General features: G+C 44.8%; 1 protein-coding gene across 2 annotated transcripts in view; it reads left to right on the forward strand.

The window, feature by feature from the left end:
• The window catches only part of LOC124038456 (potassium voltage-gated channel subfamily KQT member 1-like), a 298,643-nt gene that overhangs the window by 13,354 nt on the left and 261,886 nt on the right, over positions 1–23,403 (forward strand). For both annotated transcript variants that reach the window (XM_046354373.1, XM_046354363.1), the window contains 4 exons: positions 18,046–18,136; positions 21,310–21,436; positions 21,675–21,753; positions 21,923–22,019. In XM_046354373.1, the coding sequence (XP_046210329.1) occupies positions 18,046–18,136; positions 21,310–21,436; positions 21,675–21,753; positions 21,923–22,019 (394 nt within the window). The remainder of the gene's footprint in view (positions 1–18,045; positions 18,137–21,309; positions 21,437–21,674; positions 21,754–21,922; positions 22,020–23,403) is intronic.

Genomic DNA, 23,403 nt, shown 5'->3' on the forward strand with positions numbered 1-23,403 from the left:
CTTGTCAATGGGTATTAATGATTCTGCTGGGCCTCCTCTCCGCTCTGCTCCACTCTGCTCTTCTATATTAGGCCATCCAGGAGAGACGTGAGAGGATAGAAAGGAAGGCTACATCAAGGGCTGTGTGCAGCAGCCATGACGGGCTAAGTGGCCTGCTCTTCATTACGATGACACAGATAGATAGGCAGAGAGGGTTGAGTGGTTGTGTGCCCGGCTGCCAGCGTTTCCAGCCCTATCCGTCACTCCTCTTATCTGGCTGAGGTCAAAGCCAGAGCCAGGCCAGGGACAGTGTCCCGCTGGGGACTACGTACTTCAATGCCTCAGCCAGAGATGGAGGAGAAACAGACTCAACTCACGGCAATTACATCCGTCCCTGGGCCACACACGGACATAGACTCACAGGTCCACACAAAATGACGGGCACAAAGCCATGCATACACACTCTCTGTCTCTCTCTGACACACACACACACGCACGCACGCACGCACGCACGCACGCACGCACGCACGCACGCACGCACGCACGCACGCACACACACACACACACACACACACACACACACACACACACACACACACACACACACACACACACACACACACACACACACACACACACACACACACATAGTCCAGTAGAGAATAAATCCATCTGGTTGCCCACAACGTACTGGGGCAGGTGTCAATAAAGGATCTTATGCAATGTCATGCAGTGTAGTCAGCAGGCACTTCAGGCTCAACATAGAACATACCAGACACTTTGGATCTCTGATGAATATGTCTCTCTGGTGAATAAGGATCCAGTAGAACTCAGTCTTTCACATTACATTATCTTACACAGGAGATAAGGCATGTGTTACCACAGCCTCACTCAGCCCCTTAAACCACAGGCTCCTTTGATCCGTGGCTTGCCAAGCTTCTCACTCTCTCTTCAGATCATCAATGGCACTGGACTGACTAGTCCCTAACTGATTTGATTTCTGAAGGAAGTGCATCTTCAGGGAATAATCTACCATACACGACTGATACAACCACAAACAGCAGATGATTAGGTTTTGTTGCTGTGGATGCTACGTATGTGCTGTATGGGTGATTCAACAGAAGTGATGTAAATTACTTTCCCCAGAAAAACAGTTAAGTCTCCAAATGTAGGACATTTATTTACGTCATGATGTGTTTTATTTAAATCCAAGGCAAGAACAAACATATTCAGAGCTTTTTATGCCATTAAACGTCTTTGGCAGGTTCGCCTAAAATAATAAAAAAAAAAAACATTTTCGAGATGGAGAAACACTTTCAGTGTTAACTTAAACGACTAAAACCACATCTAAACTATGAACCTATATATTTTTTTAGAATATCATATTTGAGAACGATGTTGTCTCAGCGCTGCAACTCCCCAACAGGCCCTGGAGAGGTGAAGGTCGAGTCATGCGTCCTCTGAAACATGACCCACCAAGCCGCGCTTCTTAACACCCGCTTGCTTAACCCGGAAGCCAATGTGTCGGATGAAACACTGTTTAACTGATGACTGCAGTCTCCAGGGCCCACCACAAGGAGTCGCTAGAGCGTGATGAGCCAAGTAAAGCCCCTCCTGGACAAACCCTCTCCGACCGCTGCGCCACGCAGGAGGCACTATAAACCTATTTCCATGTACGTGGCTATCCTAAACTTCATATTTGAAAATAAAGCCATTTTTTAAACACAATTATTTCAATAGAACATCTTGAGTTGTTCTATTATTACATTGAAAGATACTGCATTTACATTACATTTAAGTCATTTAGCAGATGCTCTTATCCAGAGCGACTTACAAATTGGTGCATTCACCTTATGACATCCAGTAGAACAGTCACTTTACAATAGTGCATCTAAATCTTAAAGGGGGGGGGGGGTGAGAAGGATTACTTATCCTATCCTAGGTATTCCTTAAAGAGGTGGGGTTTCAGGTGTCTCCGGAAGGTGGTGATTGACTCCGCTGTCCTGGCGTCGTGAGGGAGTTTGTTCCACCATTGGGGGGCCAGAGCAGCGAACAGTTTTGACTGGGCTGAGCGGGAACTGTACTTCCTCAGTGGTAGGGAGGCGAGCAGGCCAGAGGTGGATGAACGCAGTGCCCTTGTTTGGGTGTAGGGCCTGATCAGAGCCTGGAGGTACTGAGGTGCCGTTCCCCTCACATCTCCGTAGGCAAGCACCATGGTCTTGTAGCGGATGTGAGCTTCAACTGGAAGCCAGTGGAGAGAGCGGAGGAGCGGGGTGACGTGAGAGAACTTGGGAAGGTTGAACACCAGACGGGCTGCGGCGTTCTGGATGAGTTGTAGGGGTTTAATGGCACAGGCAGGGAGCCCAGCCAACAGCGAGTTGCAGTAATCCAGACGGGAGATGACAAGTGCCTGGATTAGGACCTGCGCCGCTTCCTGTGTGAGGCAGGGTCGTACTCTGCGGATGTTGTAGAGCATGAACCTACAGGAACGGGCCACCGCCTTGATGTTAGTTGAGAACGACAGGGTGTTGTCCAGGATCACGCCAAGGTTCTTAGCGCTCTGGGAGGTGGACACAATGGAGTTGTCAACCGTGATGGCGAGATCATGGAACGGGCAGTCCTTCCCCGGGAGGTAGAGCAGCTCCGTCTTGCCGAGGTTCAGCTTATCAGTAGTTTTGTTTATTTTTAAACATCTTTCTCAAAAAAATGCTGTCCTCACTTTTAATGTTACTTACGGACTGCAAAGGGAAACGCAGTCACGAGCTGCCCTGTGACGCGAGCCTACCAGACAGGCTAAATGCCTTTTATGCTTGCTTTGAGGCAAGCAACACTGAAGCATGCATGAGAGCACCAGCTGTCCCGGATGACTGTCTCCATAGCCGATGAGAGCAAGACCTTTATCCAGGTCAACATTCACAAGGCCGCGGAGCCAGATGGATTACCAGGACATATACTCAGAGCATGCGCGGACCAACTGTTATGCAGGTGAATGAGGACCCAAAAGCGACTTGGCGAAAACAGAGTCTTTATTCCAGTTAAAGGAAATAGCAATACTCCTAGACAAATCGGAGGGGTAAATAAAGCATAAAAAACAATTCCACTCGTAATCACGAGAACTGACTGGAGACTCGATAATAAACTGCAGGTTGCCTCGGGAAGGCACTTGACCGTAGCAGACTCAGACACCTGCTCACCACGCAGCATGTGAGGGAAACACGACACGACAGGGCGATACAAAGACACAGCACGGCGAACAATATACAAGGATCCGACAGGGCAGAAACGGAAAACAAGGGGAGAAATAGGGACTCTAATCAGGGGAAAAGATAGGGAACAGGTGTGGGAAGACTAAATGATTGATTAGGGGAATAGGAACAGCTGGGAGCAGGAACGGAACGATAGAGAGGAGAGAGGGAGGGAGAGAGAAAAAGGGGAACGAACCTAAAAAGACCAGCAGGGGGAAAACGAACAGAAGGAAAAGCAAAATGACAAGACAATATAAGACAAAACATGACAGTACCCCCCCACTCACCGAGCGCCTCCTGGCGCACTCGAGGAGGAATCCTGGCGGCAACGGAGGAAATCATCAATCAGTGAACGGTCCAGCACGTCCCGAGACGGAACCCAACTCCTCTCCTCAGGACCGTAACCCTCCCAATCCACTAAGTATTGGTGACCCCGTCCCCGAGAACGCATGTCCATGATCCTACGTACCTTGTAAATAGGTGCGCTCTCGACAAGGACGGGAGGGGGAGGGAAGACGAACGGGGTGCGAAGAAAGGGCTTGACACAGGAGACATGGAAGACAGGATGGACGCGACGAAGATGTCGCGGAAGAAGCAGTCGCACAGCGACAGGATTGACAACCTGGGAGACACGGAACGGACCAATGAACCGCGGAGTCAACTTACGAGAAGCTGTCGTAAGAGGAAGGTTGCGAGTGGAAAGCCACACTCTCTGGCCGCAACAATACCTTGGACTCTTAATCCTACGTTTATTGGCGGCTCTCACAGTCTGTGCCCTGTAACGGCAAAGTGCAGACCTCACCCTCCTCCAGGTGCGCTCACAACGTTGGACAAACGCTTGAGCGGAGGGAACGCTGGACTCGGCAAGCTGGGATGAGAACAGAGGAGGCTGGTAACCCAGACTACTCTGAAACGGAGATAACCCGGTAGCAGACGAAGGAAGCGAGTTGTGAGCGTATTCTGCCCAGGGGAGCTGTTCTGCCCAAGACGCAGGGTTTCTGAAAGAAAGGCTGCGTAGTATGCGACCAATCGTCTGATTGGCCCTCTCTGCTTGACCGTTAGACTGGGGATGAAACCCGGAAGAGAGACTGACGGACGCACCAATCAAACGACAGAACTCCCTCCAAAACTGTGACGTGAATTGCGGACCTCTGTCTGAAACGGCGTCTAACGGGAGGCCATGAATTCTGAACACATTCTCGATGATGATTTGTGTCGTCTCCTTAGCGGAAGGAAGTTTAGCGAGAGGAATGAAATGTGCCGCCTTAGAGAACCTATCGACAACCGTAAGAATCACAGTCTTCCCCGCAGACAAAGGCAGACCGGTAATGAAGTCTAGGGCGATGTGAGACCATGGTCGAGAAGGAATGGGGAGCGGTCTGAGACGACCAGCAGGAGGAGAGTTACCTGACTTAGTCTGCGCGCAGTCCGAACAAGCAGCCACGAAACGGCGCGTGTCACGCTCCTGAGTCGGCCACCAAAAGCGCTGGCGAATAGAAGCAAGAGTGCCTCGAACACCGGGATGACCAGCTAACTTGGCAGAGTGAGCCCACTGAAGAACAGCCAGACGAGTGGAAACAGGAACGAAAAGAAGGTTACTAGGACAAGCGCGGCGACGCAGTGTGCGTGAGTGCTTGCTTAACCTGTCTTTCAATTCCCCAGACTGTCAACCCGACAACACGCCCATAAGGAAGAATCCCCTCGAGATCAGTAGAAGCCACAGAAGAACTAAAAAGACGGGATAAGGCATCAGGCTTGGTGTTCTTGCTACCCGGACGGTAAGAAATCACAAACTCGAAACGAGCGAAAAATAACGCCCAACGAGCTTGACGAGCATTAAGTCGTTTGGCAGAACGGATGTACTCAAGGTTCTTATGGTCTGTCCAAACGACAAAAAGGAACGGTCGCCCCCCTCCAACCACTGTCGCCATTCGCCTAGGGCTAAGCGGATGGCGAGCAGTTCGCGGTTACCCACATCATAGTTGCGTTCAGATGGCGACAGGCGATGAGAAAAATAAGCGCAAGGATGAACCTTATCGTCAGACTGGAAGCGCTGGGATAGAATGGCTCCCACGCCTACCTCTGAAGCGTCAACCTCGACAATGAATTGTCTAGTGACGTCAGGAGTAACGAGGATAGGAGCGGACGTAAAATGTTCTTCGTTCTTTTAGAAGATCAAAAGCTCCCTGGGCGGAACCGGACCACTTAAAACACGTCTTGACAGAAGTAAGAGCTGTGAGAGGGGCAGCAACTTGACCGAAATTACGAATGAAACGCAGATAGAAATTAGCGAAACCTAGAAAGCGCTGCAACTCGACACGTGACCTTGGAACGGGCCACTCACTGACAGCTTGGACCTTAGCGGAATCCATCTGAATGCCTTCAGCGGAAATAACGGAACCGAGAAAAGTAACGGAGGAGACATGAAAAGAGCACTTCTCAGCCTTCACATAGAGACAATTCTCTAAAAGGCGCTGGAGAACACGTCGAACGTGCTGAACATGAATCTCGAGTGACGGTGAAAAAATCAGGATATCGTCAAGGTAGACAAAAACAAAGATGTTCAGCATGTCTCTCAGAACATCATTAACTAATGCCTGAAAAACAGCTGGCGCATTGGCGAGACCAAACGGCAGAACCCGGTACTCAAAATGCCCTAACGGAGTGTTAAACGCCGTTTTCCACTCGTCCCCCTCTCTGATGCGCACGAGATGGTAAGCGTTACGAAGGTCCAACTTAGTAAAGCACCTGGCTCCCTGCAGAATCTCGAAGGCTGATGACATAAGGGGAAGCGGATAACGATTCTTAACCGTTATGTCATTCAGCCCTCGATAATCCACGCAGGGGCGCAGAGTACCGTCCTTTTTCTTAACAAAAAAAAAACCCCGCCCCGGCCGGAGAGGAAGAAGGCACTATGGTACCGGCGTCAAGAGACACAGACAAATAATCCTCGAGAGCCTTACGTTCGGGAGCCGACAGAGAGTATAGTCTACCCCGAGGAGGAGTGGTCCCCGGAAGGAGATCAATACTACAATCATACGACCGGTGAGGAGGAAGGGAGTTGGCTCGGGACCGACTGAAGACCGTGCGCAGATCATGATATTCCTCCGGCACTCCTGTCAAATCGCCAGGTTCCTCCTGAGAAGTGGGGACAGAAGAAATGGGAGGGATGGCAGACATTAAACACTTCACATGACAAGAAACGTTCCAGGATAGGATAGAATTACTAGACCAATTAATAGAAGGATTATGACATACTAGCCAGGGATGACCCAAAACAACAGGTGTAAAAGGTGAACGAAAAATCAAAAAAGAAATAGTCTCACTGTGGTTACCAGATACTGTGAGGGTTAAAGGTAGTGTCTCAAATCTGATACAGGGAAGATGACTACCATCTAAGGCGAACATGGGCGTAGGCTTGTCTAACTGTCTGAAAGGAATGTCATGTTTCCGAGCCCATGCTTCGTCCATGAAACAACCCTCAGCCCCAGAGTCTATCAAGGCACTGCATGTAGCACCCGAACCGGTCCAGCGTAGATGGACCGACATAGTAGTACAGGATCTAGATGGAGAGACCTGAGTAGTAGCGCTCACCAGTAGCCCTCCGCTTACTGATGAGCTCTGGCTTTACTGGACATGAATTGACAAAATGTCCATCAAATCCGCAATAGAGGCACAGGCGGTTGGTGATCCTCCGTTCCCTCTCCTTAGTCGAGATGCGAATACCTCCCAGCTGCATGGGCTCAGTCTCTGAGCCAGAGGAGGGAGATGGTTGCGATGCGGAGCAGGAAAACACCGTTGACGCGAGCTCTCTTCCACGAGCTTGGTGACGAAGATCTACCCGTCGTTCTATGCGGATGGCGAGAGCAATCAAAGAGTCCACACTGGAAGGAACCTCCCGGGAGAGAATCTCATCTTTAACCACTGCGTGGAGTCCCTCCAGAAAACGAGCGAGCAGCGCCGGCTCGTTCCAGTCACTAGAGGCAGCAAGAGTGCGAAACTCTATAGAGTAATCCGTTATGGATCGATCACCTTGGCATAGGGAAGCCAGGGCCCTAGAAGCCTCCCTACCAAAAACTGAACGGTCAAAAACCCGAATCATCTCCTCTTTAAAGTTCTGGTAATTGTTTGAACAATCAGCCCTTGCCTCCCAGATAGCTGTGCCCCACTCTCGAGCCCGGCCAGTAAGGAGTGAAATGACGTAAGCAACCCGAGCTCTCTCTCTAGAGTATGTGTTGGGTTGGAGAGAGAACACAATATCACACTGGGTGAGAAAGGAGCGGCACTCCTTGGGCTGCCCGGAGTAGCAAGGTGGGTTATTAACCCTAGGTTCCGGAGGCTCGGCAGACCAGGAAGTAACAGGTGGCACGAGACGAAGACTCTGGAACTGTCCAGAGAGGTCGGAAACCTGAGCGGCCAGGTTCTCCATGGCATGACGAGCAGCAGACAATTCCTGCTCGTGTCTGCCGAGCATGGCTCCTTGGATCTCGACGGCAGTGTTACGAGCGTCTGTAGTCGCTGGGTCCATTCTTTGGTCGGATCCTTCTGTTATGCAGGTGAATGAGGACCCAAAAGCGACTTGGCGAAAACAGAGTCTTTATTCCAGTTAAAGGAAATAGCAATACTCCTAGACAAATCGGAGCGGTAAATAAAGCATAAAAAACAATTCCACTCGTAATCACGAGAACTGACTGGAGACTCGATAATAAACTGCAGGTTGCCTCGGGAAGGCACTTGACCGTAGCAGACTCAGACACCTGCTCACCACGCAGCATCTGAGGGAAACACGACACGACAGGGCGATACAAAGACACAGCACGGCGAACAATATACAAGGATCCGACAGGGCAGAAACGGAAAACAAGGGGAGAAATAGGGACTCTAATCAGGGGAAAAGATAGGGAACAGGTGTGGGAAGACTAAATGATTGATTAGGGGAATAGGAACAGCTGGGAGCAGGAACGGAACGATAGAGAGAAGAGAGAGAGGGAGGGAGAGAGAAAAAGGGGAACGAACCTAAAAAGACCAGCAGGGGGAAAACGAACAGAAGGAAAAGCAAAATGACAAGACAATATAAGACAAAACATGACACCAACTGGCAAGTGTTTTCACTGACATTTTCAACCTCTCCCTGACCGAGTCTGTAATACCTACATGTTTCAAGCAGACCACCATAGTCCCTGGGCCTAGGAAAGCGAAGGTAACCCAGCTAAATGACTACCGCCCATAGCACTTTGAAAGGCTGTTCATGGCTCACATCAACACCATAATCCCAGATACCCTAGACCCACTCCAATTTACATACCGCCCCAACAGATGCATAGATGATGCAACCTCAATCACACTCCACACTGCCCTTTCCTACATAGACAAAAATAACACCTATGTGAAAATGCTTTTCATTGACTACAGTTCAGCGTTCAACACCATACTGCCCACGAAGCTCATCACTAAGCTAAGGGCCGTGGGACTAAACACCTCCCTCTGCAACTGGATCCTGGACTTCCTGATGGGCCACCCCCAGGTGGTAAGGGTAGGTAACAATAAATCTGCCATGCTGATCTTCAACACTGAGGCCCCTCAGGGGTGCATGCTTAGTCCCCTCCTGTACTCCCTGTTCACCCACGACTACGTGGCCAAACACGACTTCAACACCATCATTAGGTTTGCTGACGACACAACAGTGTTAGGAGTGATCATCGACAATGATGAGAGCCTATAGGGAGGAGGTCAGAGACCTGCCAGTGTAGTGCCAGGACAACAACCTCTCCCTCAACGTGAGCAAGACAAAAGAGCTGATCTAATATGCCCCCATTCACATCGACAGGGCTGTAATGGAGCGGGTCGAGAGTTTCAAGTTCCTTGTTGTCCACATCACCAACAAACTATCATGGTCCAAACACACCAAGACAGTCATTAAGAGGGTACGATAACACCTTTTTCCTCCTCAGGAGACTGAAAATATTTGGCATGGGTCCCCAGATCCTTAAAGTTATACAGCTGCACCATCGAGAGTGTCCTAACTGGTTGCATCACCGCCTGGTATGGCAACTGCTCGGCATCTGATCCTAAAGCACTACAGAGGGTAGTGCGTATGGCCCAGTACATTACTGGGGCCAAGCTTCCTGCCATCAAGGACCGATATACTAGGCGGTGTATGGCCCATAAAATTGTCAAAGACTCCAGTCACCCAAGTCATAGACTACTCTCTCTGCTACCGCACTGCAAGCGGTACCGGAGCACCACGTCTAGGTCCAAAAGGCTCCTTAACAGCTTCTACCTCCAAGCCTGCTGAACAATTAATCAAATGGACACCTGGACTATTTACATTGAAACCCCCCCCCTTTGTTTTTACACTGCTGCTACTTGTTTATTATCTATGCATAGTCACTTTACCCCTACCTACATGTACAAGTTACCTCGACTAACCTGTAACCCCGCACATTGACTCGGTACCGGTACACCCTGTATATAGCCTCGTTATTGTTATTTTATTTTTTACCTTAATTTATTTAGTAATATTTTCTGAACTCTATTTTCTTAAAACTGAGTTGTTAGTTAAGGCCTTGTAAGTAAGCATTTCATTGTAACCTGTTGTATTTGACGCATGTGACAAATAACATTTGTTTTTGTTTGAAACACACACTTTATAACAGTGTAGAATGAACCTTCCTAAAGCCACACCCCTACAAATATCACGAGGTGATGAGATTGCACCCTTCTCCAGCATGGCCACATGGTGGAGTAGTCTGTCTGCAAACAAAAAGGAGAACATTTTGTGAGCAAGTTGGTAAATCTGAATATATTTTTAGAAGTTTCACTACCGAACATCTTATATATCAAGAAATATGTAAACACATGTTTTTGGGACTAAAATATATGTTTACTGGGATGAACATAATTTATGTCCCAATGAAATATTGCCAGCAATATGTTAGCTATGGGGATTCTTTAAAGTCCAAAATAAGTAAAAATTGTCCAAACCGAAATGGTCACAACCAAAACATTTGACACCATAAAGATATATAGAGGTCTTTGTATCTATGCCATTATGGAGTCTGTGATAGCCTCAATGGCACTTCCCTTGCTATCTCCCATTTCGAGTAACATACACCATGCTTTACCAACTGAGCTACAGAGGACCAACATGTGGGTAGTGGATAAGTGCACACTTCTTTAACTTGTCATGGTCTCAACTCTCTGGATCTGGATCTGGGTCTGGGTCTGGATCTGGGTCTGGGTCTGTGTCTGGGTCTGGATCTGGGTCTGGGTCTGGGTCTGGGTCTGGGTCTGGGTCTGGGTCTGGATCTTGCGACCAATGTAGTGGTGTAAATGTTGGTCTTGGCTCGTGGATATTACCACAGTCTTTGGTTTACAAACCATAGGCCACCAAATTTGAAGAAGACAATATTCTCTGATCATTGGCTGATCACTCCCAACCCATAGGAATCCCCACCCAGTTGACTACTTTTAAATGTTGGAAGCCCTCAATGGCAATGTCTGTACCAAAACAAATTATTTCCATCAAGTCCTCTATTTATCTCTATGATTGACACTTGACACCAAAACGCCTAATATTTTGCTAAAGTAAAGTTAGTTTTAAAGTGATCATTTAAAAATCAAACAATAATTAATTAGATGCATAAGTAATTCAATCAGTCAATAAGTTTCAGATTAATATAATCAACATTAAACATTTTTTACAGGGAAAAATTGAGATGCTATTTCCCTCAATTAAATGTCAAGGTTTTGAAAATCAGGTAAAAAATCATGCTTTTACTATTTTGTTAATTTGGTATACAATTTTAATAAATACAATGAACATGTAATAGAATATTAATCCAAATGATCACTACTGCATGGTTCTCATTTTACTGCAACTTGTTCACTATGTTTAATTAGTGACAAATTTAGTGAGGTGGTAAGGAGTTCAGGTAAATATTATTTAAATATGCAATACAAACAAAGTGTGTGAGTAGAATATACAGTTGAAGTCGGAAGTTTACATACACTTAGGTTGGAGTCATTAAAACTCGTTTTTCAACCACTCCACAAATTTCTTGTTAAGAAACTATAGTTTTGGCAAGTCTGTTAGGACATCTACTTTGTGAATGACACAAGTCATTTTTCCAACAGTTGTTAACAGACAGATTATTTCACTTATAATTCACTGTATCACAATTCCAGTGGGTCAGAAGTTTACATACACTATGTTGACTGTGCCTTTAAACAGCATGGAAAATTCCAAAAAATGATGTCATTGCTTTAGAAGCTTCTGATAGGCTAATTGCCATCATTTGAGTCAATTGGAGGTGTACCTGTGGATGTATTTCAAGGCCTACCTTCAAACTCAGTGCCTCTTTGCTTGACAATCAAAAGAAATCAGCTAAGATTTCAGAAAAATTGTACTGGTTCGTCCTTGGGAGCAATTTCCAAACACTTGAAGGTACCACGTTCATCTGTACAAACAATAGTACGCAAGTATAAACACCATGGGACCACGCAGCCGTCATACCGCTCAGGAAGGAGACGCGTTCTGTCTCCTAGAGATGAACGTACTTTGGTGCAAAAAGCACAAATCAATCCCAAAACAACAGCAAAGGACCTTGTGAAGATGCTGGAGGAAACAGGTACAAAAGTATCTATATCCACAGTAAAACGAGTCCTATATAGACATAACCTGAAAGGCCGCTCAGCAAGGAAGAAGCCGCTGCTCCAAAACCTCCATAAAAAAGCCAGACTACGGATTGCAACTGCACATGGGGACAAAGATCATACTTTTTTGGAGAAATGTCCTCCGGTCTGATGACCAGACAGACTATTATTCTGACATTTCACATTCTTAACATAAAGTGGTGATCCTAACTGACCTAAGAGACCTAACAGGGCATTTTTACAAGGATTAAATGTCAGGAATTGTGTCCTAAGTTTTCATAACTGTGGCCTTAATTGCCTACCGTCTGTAAGATGTTAGTGTCTTAACGACCGTTCCACAGGTGCATGTTCATGAATTGTTTATGGTTCATTGAACAAGAATGGGGAAACAGTGTTTAAATCCTTTACAATGAAGATCTGAGAAGTTATTTGGATTTTTACGGATTATCTTTGAAAGACAGGGTCCTGAGAAAGGGACGTTTCATTTTTTGCTGAGTTTATATATACTGTATTGCAAGTATAATCAAGCCTAAATTCAACGTAGGCCGAGGTCCTCCTGCCTCAGCACGTCCCCACAGCCTGGTCAGATGTTATGATCAGAAGAGGCATGTCTATTTCATAGTCATCTTGCAGATTTGAATCTGAGGTCTGTTAAGCCAAACGCACCCACATATTCAGGAGAACGTTGTCGCAGTTGAGTAATAACATTGCTCGTAAATTACAGGTAGCCTTTCAAACATGTTTCAATCACTATCTTTACAATAGTATACCCAAACTAATTTTGAATCAAGTGCCAGGCCAACTAGGTTATTTTGAAATTATACTGTATGGTCACATCTGGAAAGATGTCTGTGATATTGAGCTGTCTAGTCAATTGAAGTGGTGTTAGAAACTAGTGCAAATGTTTCCACCAGATCATTCTACTTGGAAACAGTAAACATGAATAAGTAATCTTGTGCTGAATTGCCTGGTGATGAGCGAGGACAGCAACAGTCCAAAGTGCTCACAGAATCTCCACTCACTCCACTCATGATGCACTCCAGTGGAGGCTATTGGTTACTACCATCAGGTTTTACCCTTGACTAGGTCATGGTCTTTGGTCGATTTGGAACTTTCACATTATAACCTGTTACTTCTTCTTCCAGTGGGTCTGTACACGTTGTGATGTGTTAGCACCAGGGCCCTAAAGCAACTGAGGACACATGATGTTCCATGAGGACACATGAGGTTCCATGAGGACACATGAGGTTCCATGAGGACACATGAGGTTCCATGAGGACACATGAGGTTCCATGAGGACACATGAGGTTCCATGAGGACACAGACTTCTTGAACGGATCTTGCGTTATCTTCTTATATCGCAGTATATTTGCCATTACAGGAGCTGATTCATAATGTGAGACTTTGATTCAGAAATCCTCATTTGGAATACGTTTTCATTTCCCAGGGAGATAGCCATTGATGGATTTCCTTAGATGGACAGTGATAAGCTTTGGCCAAATGGCTCGACTGACTGAAACACTGATTATGACAGACCACTTAGCTTTTTCATTCAGCTCGGCTGTAGGACCAGTGTGACCTTACACTGGGGTCTCCGTGTCTGACACTTGTCAACAAGAACACACACACACACACACACACACACACACACACACACACACACACACACACACACACACACACACACACACACACACACACACACACACACACACACACACACACACACACACACACACACACACACACACAAATGTTGTTTTTTCTCCCGGGGGACCATGAATGGTTCATACTGAAGGGGGGATTTGGACTACACTGCAGTGACTGCTGACTGCTCTCTCTAGTGGGGCATGGGGATATGCAGTTACTATAATAATTCTGGATCAACCACCAGCAGATCCCAGGGGTTTTGTCCTTCCAATCAGGTTCTCTAATGATTGTGACCTGGTTTGTCGTGACGTTAACAAGGCTATGTAATACATGAAAAACAAATACTCACACATGGTAGTTTATACTGCACTTTTTGGAACTCAAAGATGCTTTTTTTCAATTGGAGTTTGATTAAAATAGGACTCTGCAGTTTGTCTTATGTAATTGCAACTGTTTTGGTTTTGGCATGGGACCCTGTTCAGGAGGATTTGTCCTCTGTTTTTGCTCCGTCTTAGGATCTTCTGTTTTTGTACCTAGGCATGAGTAATTTTAGAGTGTATGAACTCTGGATACACGCAGAGCTTGAAGTCTGGTTTTACTCTGTGTAGTACTTCATATATCATACTCTGCATTTATGCTGTTACCAGACACCACTCAGAGGTTTGGAAATACATATTTGGCTCCAGTGGATAAGTGTTATTGATATTGCTGGGGTCAGGGATTGGTCGTTCCGTCTTCCGTGTGCTTCAGTCCTCTCAAATTAGAACTTTACTAGCTACCTTCATTTTGTTCTTCCAAAAGCTTTAACTTAACCTGGTCCCAGCTCTGTTTGTCCCTTTGCCTACTTCAATGTCATTGTCAGCCCAAATTACAATGTTTGGCATGGCAATTCCCATAAGGAGTTGGTAAGAGAGCAAAAAAACAGACTTAGCACCCAGGCTAGCTTTGACTGGCCGGTCAGATGATGTCTTTATTTGTGTGGTATTGATACTCTTGCAGGTATAACTAAACAACGGGAAATACCACACTGTATTCTGCAGTACAACTATTCTGGAGGGAATCAGAGTGAGGAAACAAGCAAAAATAGAGGCAGTATTTCACACTGCTACGTAACATAATTTTCTCCGGGGAATTGGACACTTGCGTATAACCTAGCCAACAATGTCATCATATTTTTCATGACTAAAAATCCAGTTAAGGAACTCCCTTGTTATGACAAGAGAGAGGATTAAGGGATTACATGTCATTTGAGTTTAACTGCCCCCTCCAATTTCTTCACTTCTTCCCCAGATGTGAGAAAATGCTCAAATTGAATCAAAATACATCGGCAGATGAAACCACTGCAGTGATATTGTTCACAATATACTCCTACTAAGGACAGGGATTTTCAGATGACAGAAATGCTATATTCTCTTTTCATGATGTGTGATGTGTGTTTTATTAATCCCAACATGAGTAGGCCTAAATGTTGGAGCCGTACATGTTTGGTGATATCCCTCATAGCCTAAATACTGGAACGCCACTTCCATGTTTTGTATGGACATCTGTTCAGTTCATCGAGGATTTACAGTAGCTACAATTCAGCAGGGAATTCAGCATTGCCTTTATACAAATGAGCATTTGTCAGTCCTTCTCTCTCTCTCTCTGACCGAGAGATTGGAATTATAAGGTTCTGTCTGCATTTTTTTTTGTCCACAATTTAGTTTTTGACATAACCGTGTTCTGTTCCTGTTCTCTACCTATACACTGTAGTACTCTAAAATACCCCAATTCATTGTTGTTAAGTTAAAAAGAATACAAGATTAAAATTGCTCTCACCATTCAGCCCTATTAGGGTTCAGAACTTTAAAGCCATTTATCTCAGAAGCATCTTTTTACAGATAGAACCTTATAATGCTAAGGACGTGTGATCTTGTTCCAATTTGTTTTCATACTACAACAACTAATCTGTGGAAAAACCTTCTCCAGTTCTGTGTCATGGTCCTTTGAGATGAGTTTGACCCGTTGTCGACCATAGATTTTGTGCATTTCAGTGGGTTAAATGTCTTGAGACAGCTGTGGCTTTAGAGTCCAACGAGAGTTGTAGTCAGGCATGTGTCAAGACAACAGGCAAACCGTAGTGACAGTTCTCTAGGTTTACAGGCTGGTTGTGTTAAACTGAGATTGCGTGAGTCTGAATGGGACTGCAGTAGAATATGGTGGTAGTAATTCAGACCCTCTCCCACCATTTCACCCCACTAATCCTGCCTTCAGCCCAGGGAGGGGGGCTTCCTACTGTCCTACTGATGTTACCTCTCTGTCTACTCCTGTTTTAGCCCCTCTAGCGGCTTTGAATGATTTGCGGTGAAATAAGTGTTCCCAGTTTTCATTTTCAGTAAACTCTTAATGGCAGCTGTACAATAGATGTTTAGGCTAATTTTAGATGTCATTTTGCTTTTGAATGGAAACTAACTCAATCATTGTCTGTTATTGTTTGGGTTTGTCTTGCTATCCCTTACCATCTCTCAGACAGGCCTGTTATCCTATAGTCCTATAGAGTCCTATAGAGTCCTATAGAGTGTGTTATTGTTCTTTTGAGGAGGTTCTGGGCTTTAATCTGTCTTTCTCAGTCTAGTAGTCAACTCACGTAAGTCCCGTACTCCAAGTGAGTACAATCTACATCTGGGATGTGATGTAACTACAGTTGTGTTCTCACTCTCACTCACACGAATCACATGGGACATTATCATCGCACGTGTGTGTGTTTATGTGTGTGACGGCCATTAATCCAGGTGGAGGGAAATCATTCCCCCATCTGGCCCATGTGTCACAGAGTGTGAGGAGAATCTTCCTGGAAAACCTGGTGTGTATGTTTCTCACAGAACACAAATCTCACTTCACCCCTCCCACGGTCAGCCACACTGGATGGGGTTTCAACACCTACTGCTTACAGTACAGTCAGTACTATGCGTCCCCTATTCAACACCATCTCTGAGAGGGTATTACTGTACACTATACAAGCAGGAAGTCTCAAAGAACCATGGCTGTGTAATTAAAACCATGAAAAGGTTGTGCACCTGAACTTTGATCTGGTGTTTGGAGAGTGTTTTGAATGTAAACCCAATGTAAGTGTTTGAATACACAGAATGTGTATTGAAAATATAAATAAAGTACTCTGAAACACCCAAAAGTGGTTCTTCAACCTGAATATTGGTGTTTTTAAGAGCGTTATGAAAACACTTTTTGGGGATTCAGTACATGTAAAAGGCAGCACAAAACACAAAACCAATGTTTCTCATACAATCAACGGTTTAGAATTCCAGCTTTATTTTTCAATTCTTTATTTAGACAGATTAGAAACAGAAGGGGCAGTAAAATGGTACATTTCGGTGGAATTTCACCCACTCAACCACACAGCCACACCGTAAGAAATTATTCTGGGGTGAATTGACATGGACAAAAAAAACAATAACAAATACTTATTTGTATTATTATTATTATTCTATATCATTTTCTTTATTAAAACAACTCCCATCAGTGGGTGTGCTCGCCCCCACCTGGCTCAAAGGGATTTTCCAAGGCCGGTAAAGACCAAGCCCCGCCCGACGCTCTGGCGGGCATGGAAACCAGCGCACTCATAACCAACATATACTTAATAAAAGTAAATGCAAGTCGTGCAGAGGCCGTGCTCTAGCGCTAACTCACCCGGCTTAGACACTCTCCCCACTGAAGACTGAGGTTCAACTCCCCGCTCCAACCCTTCAATCTGTTTCTCCCACCAATCTGTATTCCCTCTGTCATTTCACAACTCTCAATAAAGTGTCAAAATACCCTCAAGTCATTTCAATTATTTCTTATTTTCATTTAACCAAAATAATGTAACAATAAAAACAACTTAATATGTTTCTCGAAATGTAATTATCTTTCATGAGGATAACCAAAGAGAGAGAGAAGTCTTTGGTTTGAATCACTTTGCATTTCTTATCTTGTCACGTGGTTCTTTCACACACCGTCGTATCTACTGAAGAAATAAATGTGTTTTCCTCTGTAAATATAATGCTTGTTGTACCATGAGGTGTAGTAGATCGGGATGAACAGATATCAAAATCATCAGGCAAAATGACGTTCAATGAGGACAGCACCCATTCCCACAATGTAAGACACAGAAGTGCAGAATCCTCAATTCTTGCTGTTTAACCACCAGTTATTGCTGGTGGTTTGAACACTCTGCTTGACAATGCCTGCCAAAACAGTATAAAAAGGTCAATTGATCAAATACGTAAAACAATGTTAAATGTTAAGACAATTCTGACAAAGTGATCTAATTCTGCACAAGACAGGATTCAAAACATTATAATAGTGTTTAGAAGCTTTAGAGAGAGGACCATGTAAGGACCAAACACCTTACATAACATTGTGTGTGGCCTTATGCACAGCTACTATGTACATGATCAGTTGTCAGGAAAACCACAGGGCTCTAGAGACAGTATGTCATGTGATCGATAGTAAGAGTGCTGTTTGTTTCTTTCCTCCACAGATTCCTCATGGTCCTAGTGTGCCTCATCTTCAGTGTCCTGTCCACCATAGAGCACTATGCCGATTTCGCCAGCGGAACTCTCTTCTGGATGGTGAGTGGACTTGTGATGGACTTGTGATGGAGTTTTGTTGTTGTTGTTGTTGTATTGCAATACCATCCACATCCACATGATGGGAGTAGGACATCTTGGGTGGGAAGCAGACTAACCGCCATCTTAAATTCAACAGTTCAACAGTATGATAAAAGTAGTGAACCTCAAATGAAATGGAAAGGATATATAAAGGCACATGAAACTCTATGTCTATTCGTCGTCAGCATGCTTCAGAATTTATTGCTGGGGGGATTTGGTTCATGTAGATTCCATCGGCCACTCTCAGTACTACTCTCACAGGTAGACAAATACGGATATGGGTCAGGATAAGGAATTTTTATCACACACACACACACACACACACACACACACACACACACACACACACACACACACACACACACACACACACACACACACACACACACACACACACACACACACACACACACACACACACACACACACACACACACACACACACACACACACACACACACACACACACACACACCTCCCCAGTGTGGAGGGCAATCAGAGGACAGGAGTGTTCTCTAAACTTTTGACCATCATTGCCTTTTAGAGGTTTCACTGGCTGCTGAGTTATTCATTCATTTACACCCTGGAAGAGAAACTCAGCAGCTTGATTAGAACTAAGAAAAAGTTAGTGCAAAGCCCAGTGGGTAGGACAGAAGACCGAGCTGGAACATTTTGAGCTAAAGCAGTAGTTACGTTAGAGTTTGAGGAACAAAACGTGTTTAAAAAACACATTTGTAACTCAAGACATGAGCGTTACGAAACCTACAAGACACCGTATTAGAAAAGAAAACAGGCGGCAATGTCCGAAGGATGACATTTGACACTCAACTGTGTGACCCCATTTTATATGCACCTGCATGTGTGTGTGTATGATGTCATTGTGTTTGTGGATGATGTCATTGTGTGTGTGTATGATGTCATTGTGTTTGTGTATGCCATATGTTGTGTGTGTATGGAGTTTGTGTCATCATGGTGCGCATTTGTTGTGGAGTGGCTATGCGAGTTCAGGGTTAGCTGACATTCATGAATCAGAGGGTGCTTGTTTTGGGTGGCAGAGAGGACATTAGTCCTCGAGGATATTTGGCTTTCAAGGCGGCTGCCAAAGTAAAGCTAGCCAGGTTCAGCAGGGCGCACCGACATCCATCACGTGTCACACGCTCTAGTCTCTCTTTTCTCTCCTGTTCTCCAGTCTACTCCGGGTCCACTGATGTCACAGCTGTGCGGCACGGTGGCACCACCAAACATCTGATCAGAAATGGGCCTCTACCGTCATAACACAGAGCCCCATTAAAGAGTTCCATATAGCCCAATCCAGCTTCAATCCATCTGATCACATTTAAAACCTCTGGATCAGCTCCATCCTAGTTTTAGGAGATTAGGGAACACTATTAAATGAAACTATCAGCTGTTTTCTGCAAACATCTAGTTACCGTTTCATCACACCGAAATCTCTGAAATCTGGTCGACCCATTTTAGACTTTGGGGGATTTATTGTAATCTTATTTGATTCTCCAAATCCGCCCGTTTGTTTTTATGTAGTAATTCAATTATTTGACTGAGAAGAACCAAAACCAGTTAAACACCTGTCTTTTATTCTCAGCCCAATCTGGTCATTCATCTGTGTTTCACGTTCCTGTTCCACTCTGATTTGGACATTCTGTATGTTACGTGCCTTGCTTAGGTTTCTTTAAAATCTCACAACAAGCCATGGTGACAAACAAATAGACTTATCTCCTAGAGATGCTGGCCACTGTGGAGCAGTCTGAACAGGTGTGGGGATAATAGCCTTGGCTGGAAGGACACCGACACCTTTAGACACAAATACCCACAAATATACTGAACATTTTTTTTGTTTTAAACGCAACGTGTAAAGTGTTGGTTCCATGTTTCATGAGCTGAAATAAAAGATCCCAGAAATGTTCCATATGCACAAAAAAAGCGTATTTCTAGCATCTTTGTTAGTGAGCATTTCTCCCACAAGGAGATGTATGCTACATCTACACAACAGTGTTATTTGTTCTTGTTACATCAATCCACTGCACAGTATAATTTACGAGGAAAGGAAGGGCACCGTCGCTGCTGTGGTAGTCAGTGAAAATGTCTATAGGGTGAGTGACAGTCAGGGGATTGTTTTTGTGACTATGGAGCTCTGTTGTTGCAGCAGGGCCTTGGAATTAGGTTTCGTAAGGGGGGGGGGGGACTGGTAGGGAAGCCAGTTTAAGCAAGCAATGGGACTGCCACCCACACTGGGACGGCTATTGCTGAGTGTTAGGTGGCACAATATTATGGAGAAATGGTGCGAATGAAAAAGATATTGGTTCACTAGGACTTATCAAGTCGTGTCACACCTACACAAAATGACACGCATTCAAACCTCTAAGATACGTGCTCGCGCACACGCTCACACGCATGGATGCTCGCACACACACTCAAATGTTGTTTTGCTCCCGGAGGACCATGAATGGTTCATATTGAAGGGGGGAATTTGGACTACACTGCAGTGACTGCTGCAGCCTCTCTCTAGTGGGGCTGGGGGATATATGGTTACTTTAATAATGCTGGATCAACCACCGGCTGTTTTGTTTTAATCAGATCCCAGAGTTCTGTTTTCCTTCCAATCAGGTTCTCTAGTGCTTCTGACCAATGTCTTTTAACCACCCAACAGATGTGTAAAGGGCTCCCAACACAACCCAGCTCATTAGGATCCATCCTACCTGCACATCCTGCTGAGGCGCTGTCACAGCATTGACGCTCAAATCAGCGAGCCTTTGACCCTGGCTCAATATGCCCTGTCATCAGAGATGCTATCAAACCTTTCTCTGGGTGGGCCTGTGTGAATGGCTCCCTCACCACCAGACCACCTCGGTCTCTCTCTGTCAGCACACCCTGTCCCAGCAAGCTCTTATCACACCTGAGATCTCAGTGCATTGCTTGGCACTGGACATAGAAAAACACTCATATCTCTCATATGCCGTAGTATGAAATAGTAAATAGACAGTAAGTCGTAGTAAATTGCGATAGTAAAATGCAGTCGTCTTAATGGACTAGTTTTGAATGCTTTGTGTCTTCCACCTTTCTTCCCCAGCCCTGTTTTCCTGACTGTTGTCTACAACTGCTTGTGTTCTTGTCCACAGGAGATTGTCCTGGTGCTGTTCTTTGGGACAGAGTACATGGTGCGGCTCTGGTCCGCCGGCTGCAGGAGCAAATATGTGGGGATCAAGGGACGACTCCGCTTTATCAGGAAACCCATATCTATCATTGGTGCACCTGGCTTCTACTTTATTGAATCGCACACAACTGTGCCACATGCAATCAGACAGACACTGTTGTTACATGGTTTTACCCCCCGTCTTCTAGTACTATTTCTACTGTTACTACTTGTGTTTTTCAATGGCAATTTAAACATTTGAAGATTATGAGCTAAATGTTAATGTGTTGAGGTGCACAGAATGAATTACAGATGGTGTCTGTTTCTTTTGTCGCCCCCCCACACACACAGATCTTATAGTGGTTATTGCCTCAGCCATAGTGCTGAGTGTAGGTTCCAATGGCCAGGTGTTTGCCACATCTGCTATCAGGTAACTGTGTATGTTACAAATAACAGTATAATAACTGTGTCATATCTTGTGCTGTAACTGTGTAGTCGTTGCTTAGTAAAACGGGTGGAAGAGAGTATAGGAGGCTCTCTCATTGGTGTAGGCTAAGGTTTGATTGACATCGGTTGCCTTTTTGTCTCTGTGGTTACAGGGGGATTCGCTTCCTCCAGATTCTACGCATGCTGCACGTGGATCGTCAAGGAGGAACATGGAGGCTTCTGGGATCTGTAGTCTTCCTCCATCGACAGGTGGAGATCTCTTTACATACCTTGGGGTCATTTCATCTCATAATTATGTGCAGTATGTGCTCACATGAAGTTAAATATCGCAAGGTCGACAGCATAATGCTGTTTTAAGTAGAGTGACTGGAACGACCTTGATCCTACTTGATCTACTTTAAAAAAACCTTGAGTAGGCTTCTTATAAATCCTCAGTCAATCAAACTGCTGAAAATGAAAATGCAAGGTAAATGAGATGCTTTAAGACGAGGTTAGTCATGGCTTTGAAAATGAAAAACAACGAGTGTTGGACATTTCTTAACCAAATAAGGACACACCCTGTGGTCAGATGATGGGTGCACATTGCTGCCATTTCTTCCAGAGGATTAGTGCACTTGGTCTGTTTGAGTTGCCCTTCCTCCTGCCTCTTGCCTAGCCTGTCTGGTTATGGGCAGACATCTATCCATGTTTTTCATGCTACATTACCACCAGTGATTACCACAGAGCCCGGTGCGCAATCACAGATTCCTCTGATACTCTCACTGAGACCCGCAAGGCTTTATAAGGAGAGAGAGGTAGAGAGTCAGGCTCAACAGCTCTTCTTTATTATTTTCTTTATTATTCTTGAACTGGAAGATGTGGGTTATTTCTCTGTGATGTGCAATGGATCTACCGGTCATCTTTTGGGGTTAGTTTTAGGTTTACATCAATAGTCAAAGGGAGCTGATGTCTTCTCTCTGTGTGAAATGATAGAGAGATATAGTGCATCGGAAACTATTCAGACCCCTTGACCCTTTTCCACATTTTGTTACGTTACAGCCTTATTCTAAAATTGATTCAATTATTTATTTTTGCGAATGTACAATATGTCACATTTACATAAGTATTCAGAACCTTTACTCAGTACTTTCAAAAAAAATGTTTAAAGGGGTGGATCAGCTTAATATTGCGGAAAGAATATTGGTTCCATCAATGTAGTTGTCTGCATCATTTCCAATCCCCCATATTTTGGGGGTAAATATATATATCCATACACGCATGCATACATATACACATATATACATACACATACCTATATAGACATACATACACTTTTTTAAAGAATATACCTTTATTATTATTCCCCGCAAACCCTACCACCGATCCCCCAATTGGAGTAAACACTTCAGCTTAACCCTACCACCGATCCCCCAATTGGAGTAAACACTTCAGCTTAACCCTACCACCGATCCCCCAATTGGAGTAAACACTTCAGCTTAACCCTACCACCGATCCCCCAATTGGAGTAAACACTTCAGCTTTTACCTTCAATTTACACATCTTTATACACATTTTACAATAGTTATTTTTTGTTTGTTTCTAGTTCTTCCTCTATTTCTGATGTCCATCTGATTTCTATTTGTAACTGTGCTAT

Source organism: Oncorhynchus gorbuscha, linkage group LG01, assembly GCF_021184085.1.
Source record: "Oncorhynchus gorbuscha isolate QuinsamMale2020 ecotype Even-year linkage group LG01, OgorEven_v1.0, whole genome shotgun sequence".
In the NCBI taxonomy this organism is placed as follows: domain Eukaryota; kingdom Metazoa; phylum Chordata; class Actinopteri; order Salmoniformes; family Salmonidae; genus Oncorhynchus; species Oncorhynchus gorbuscha.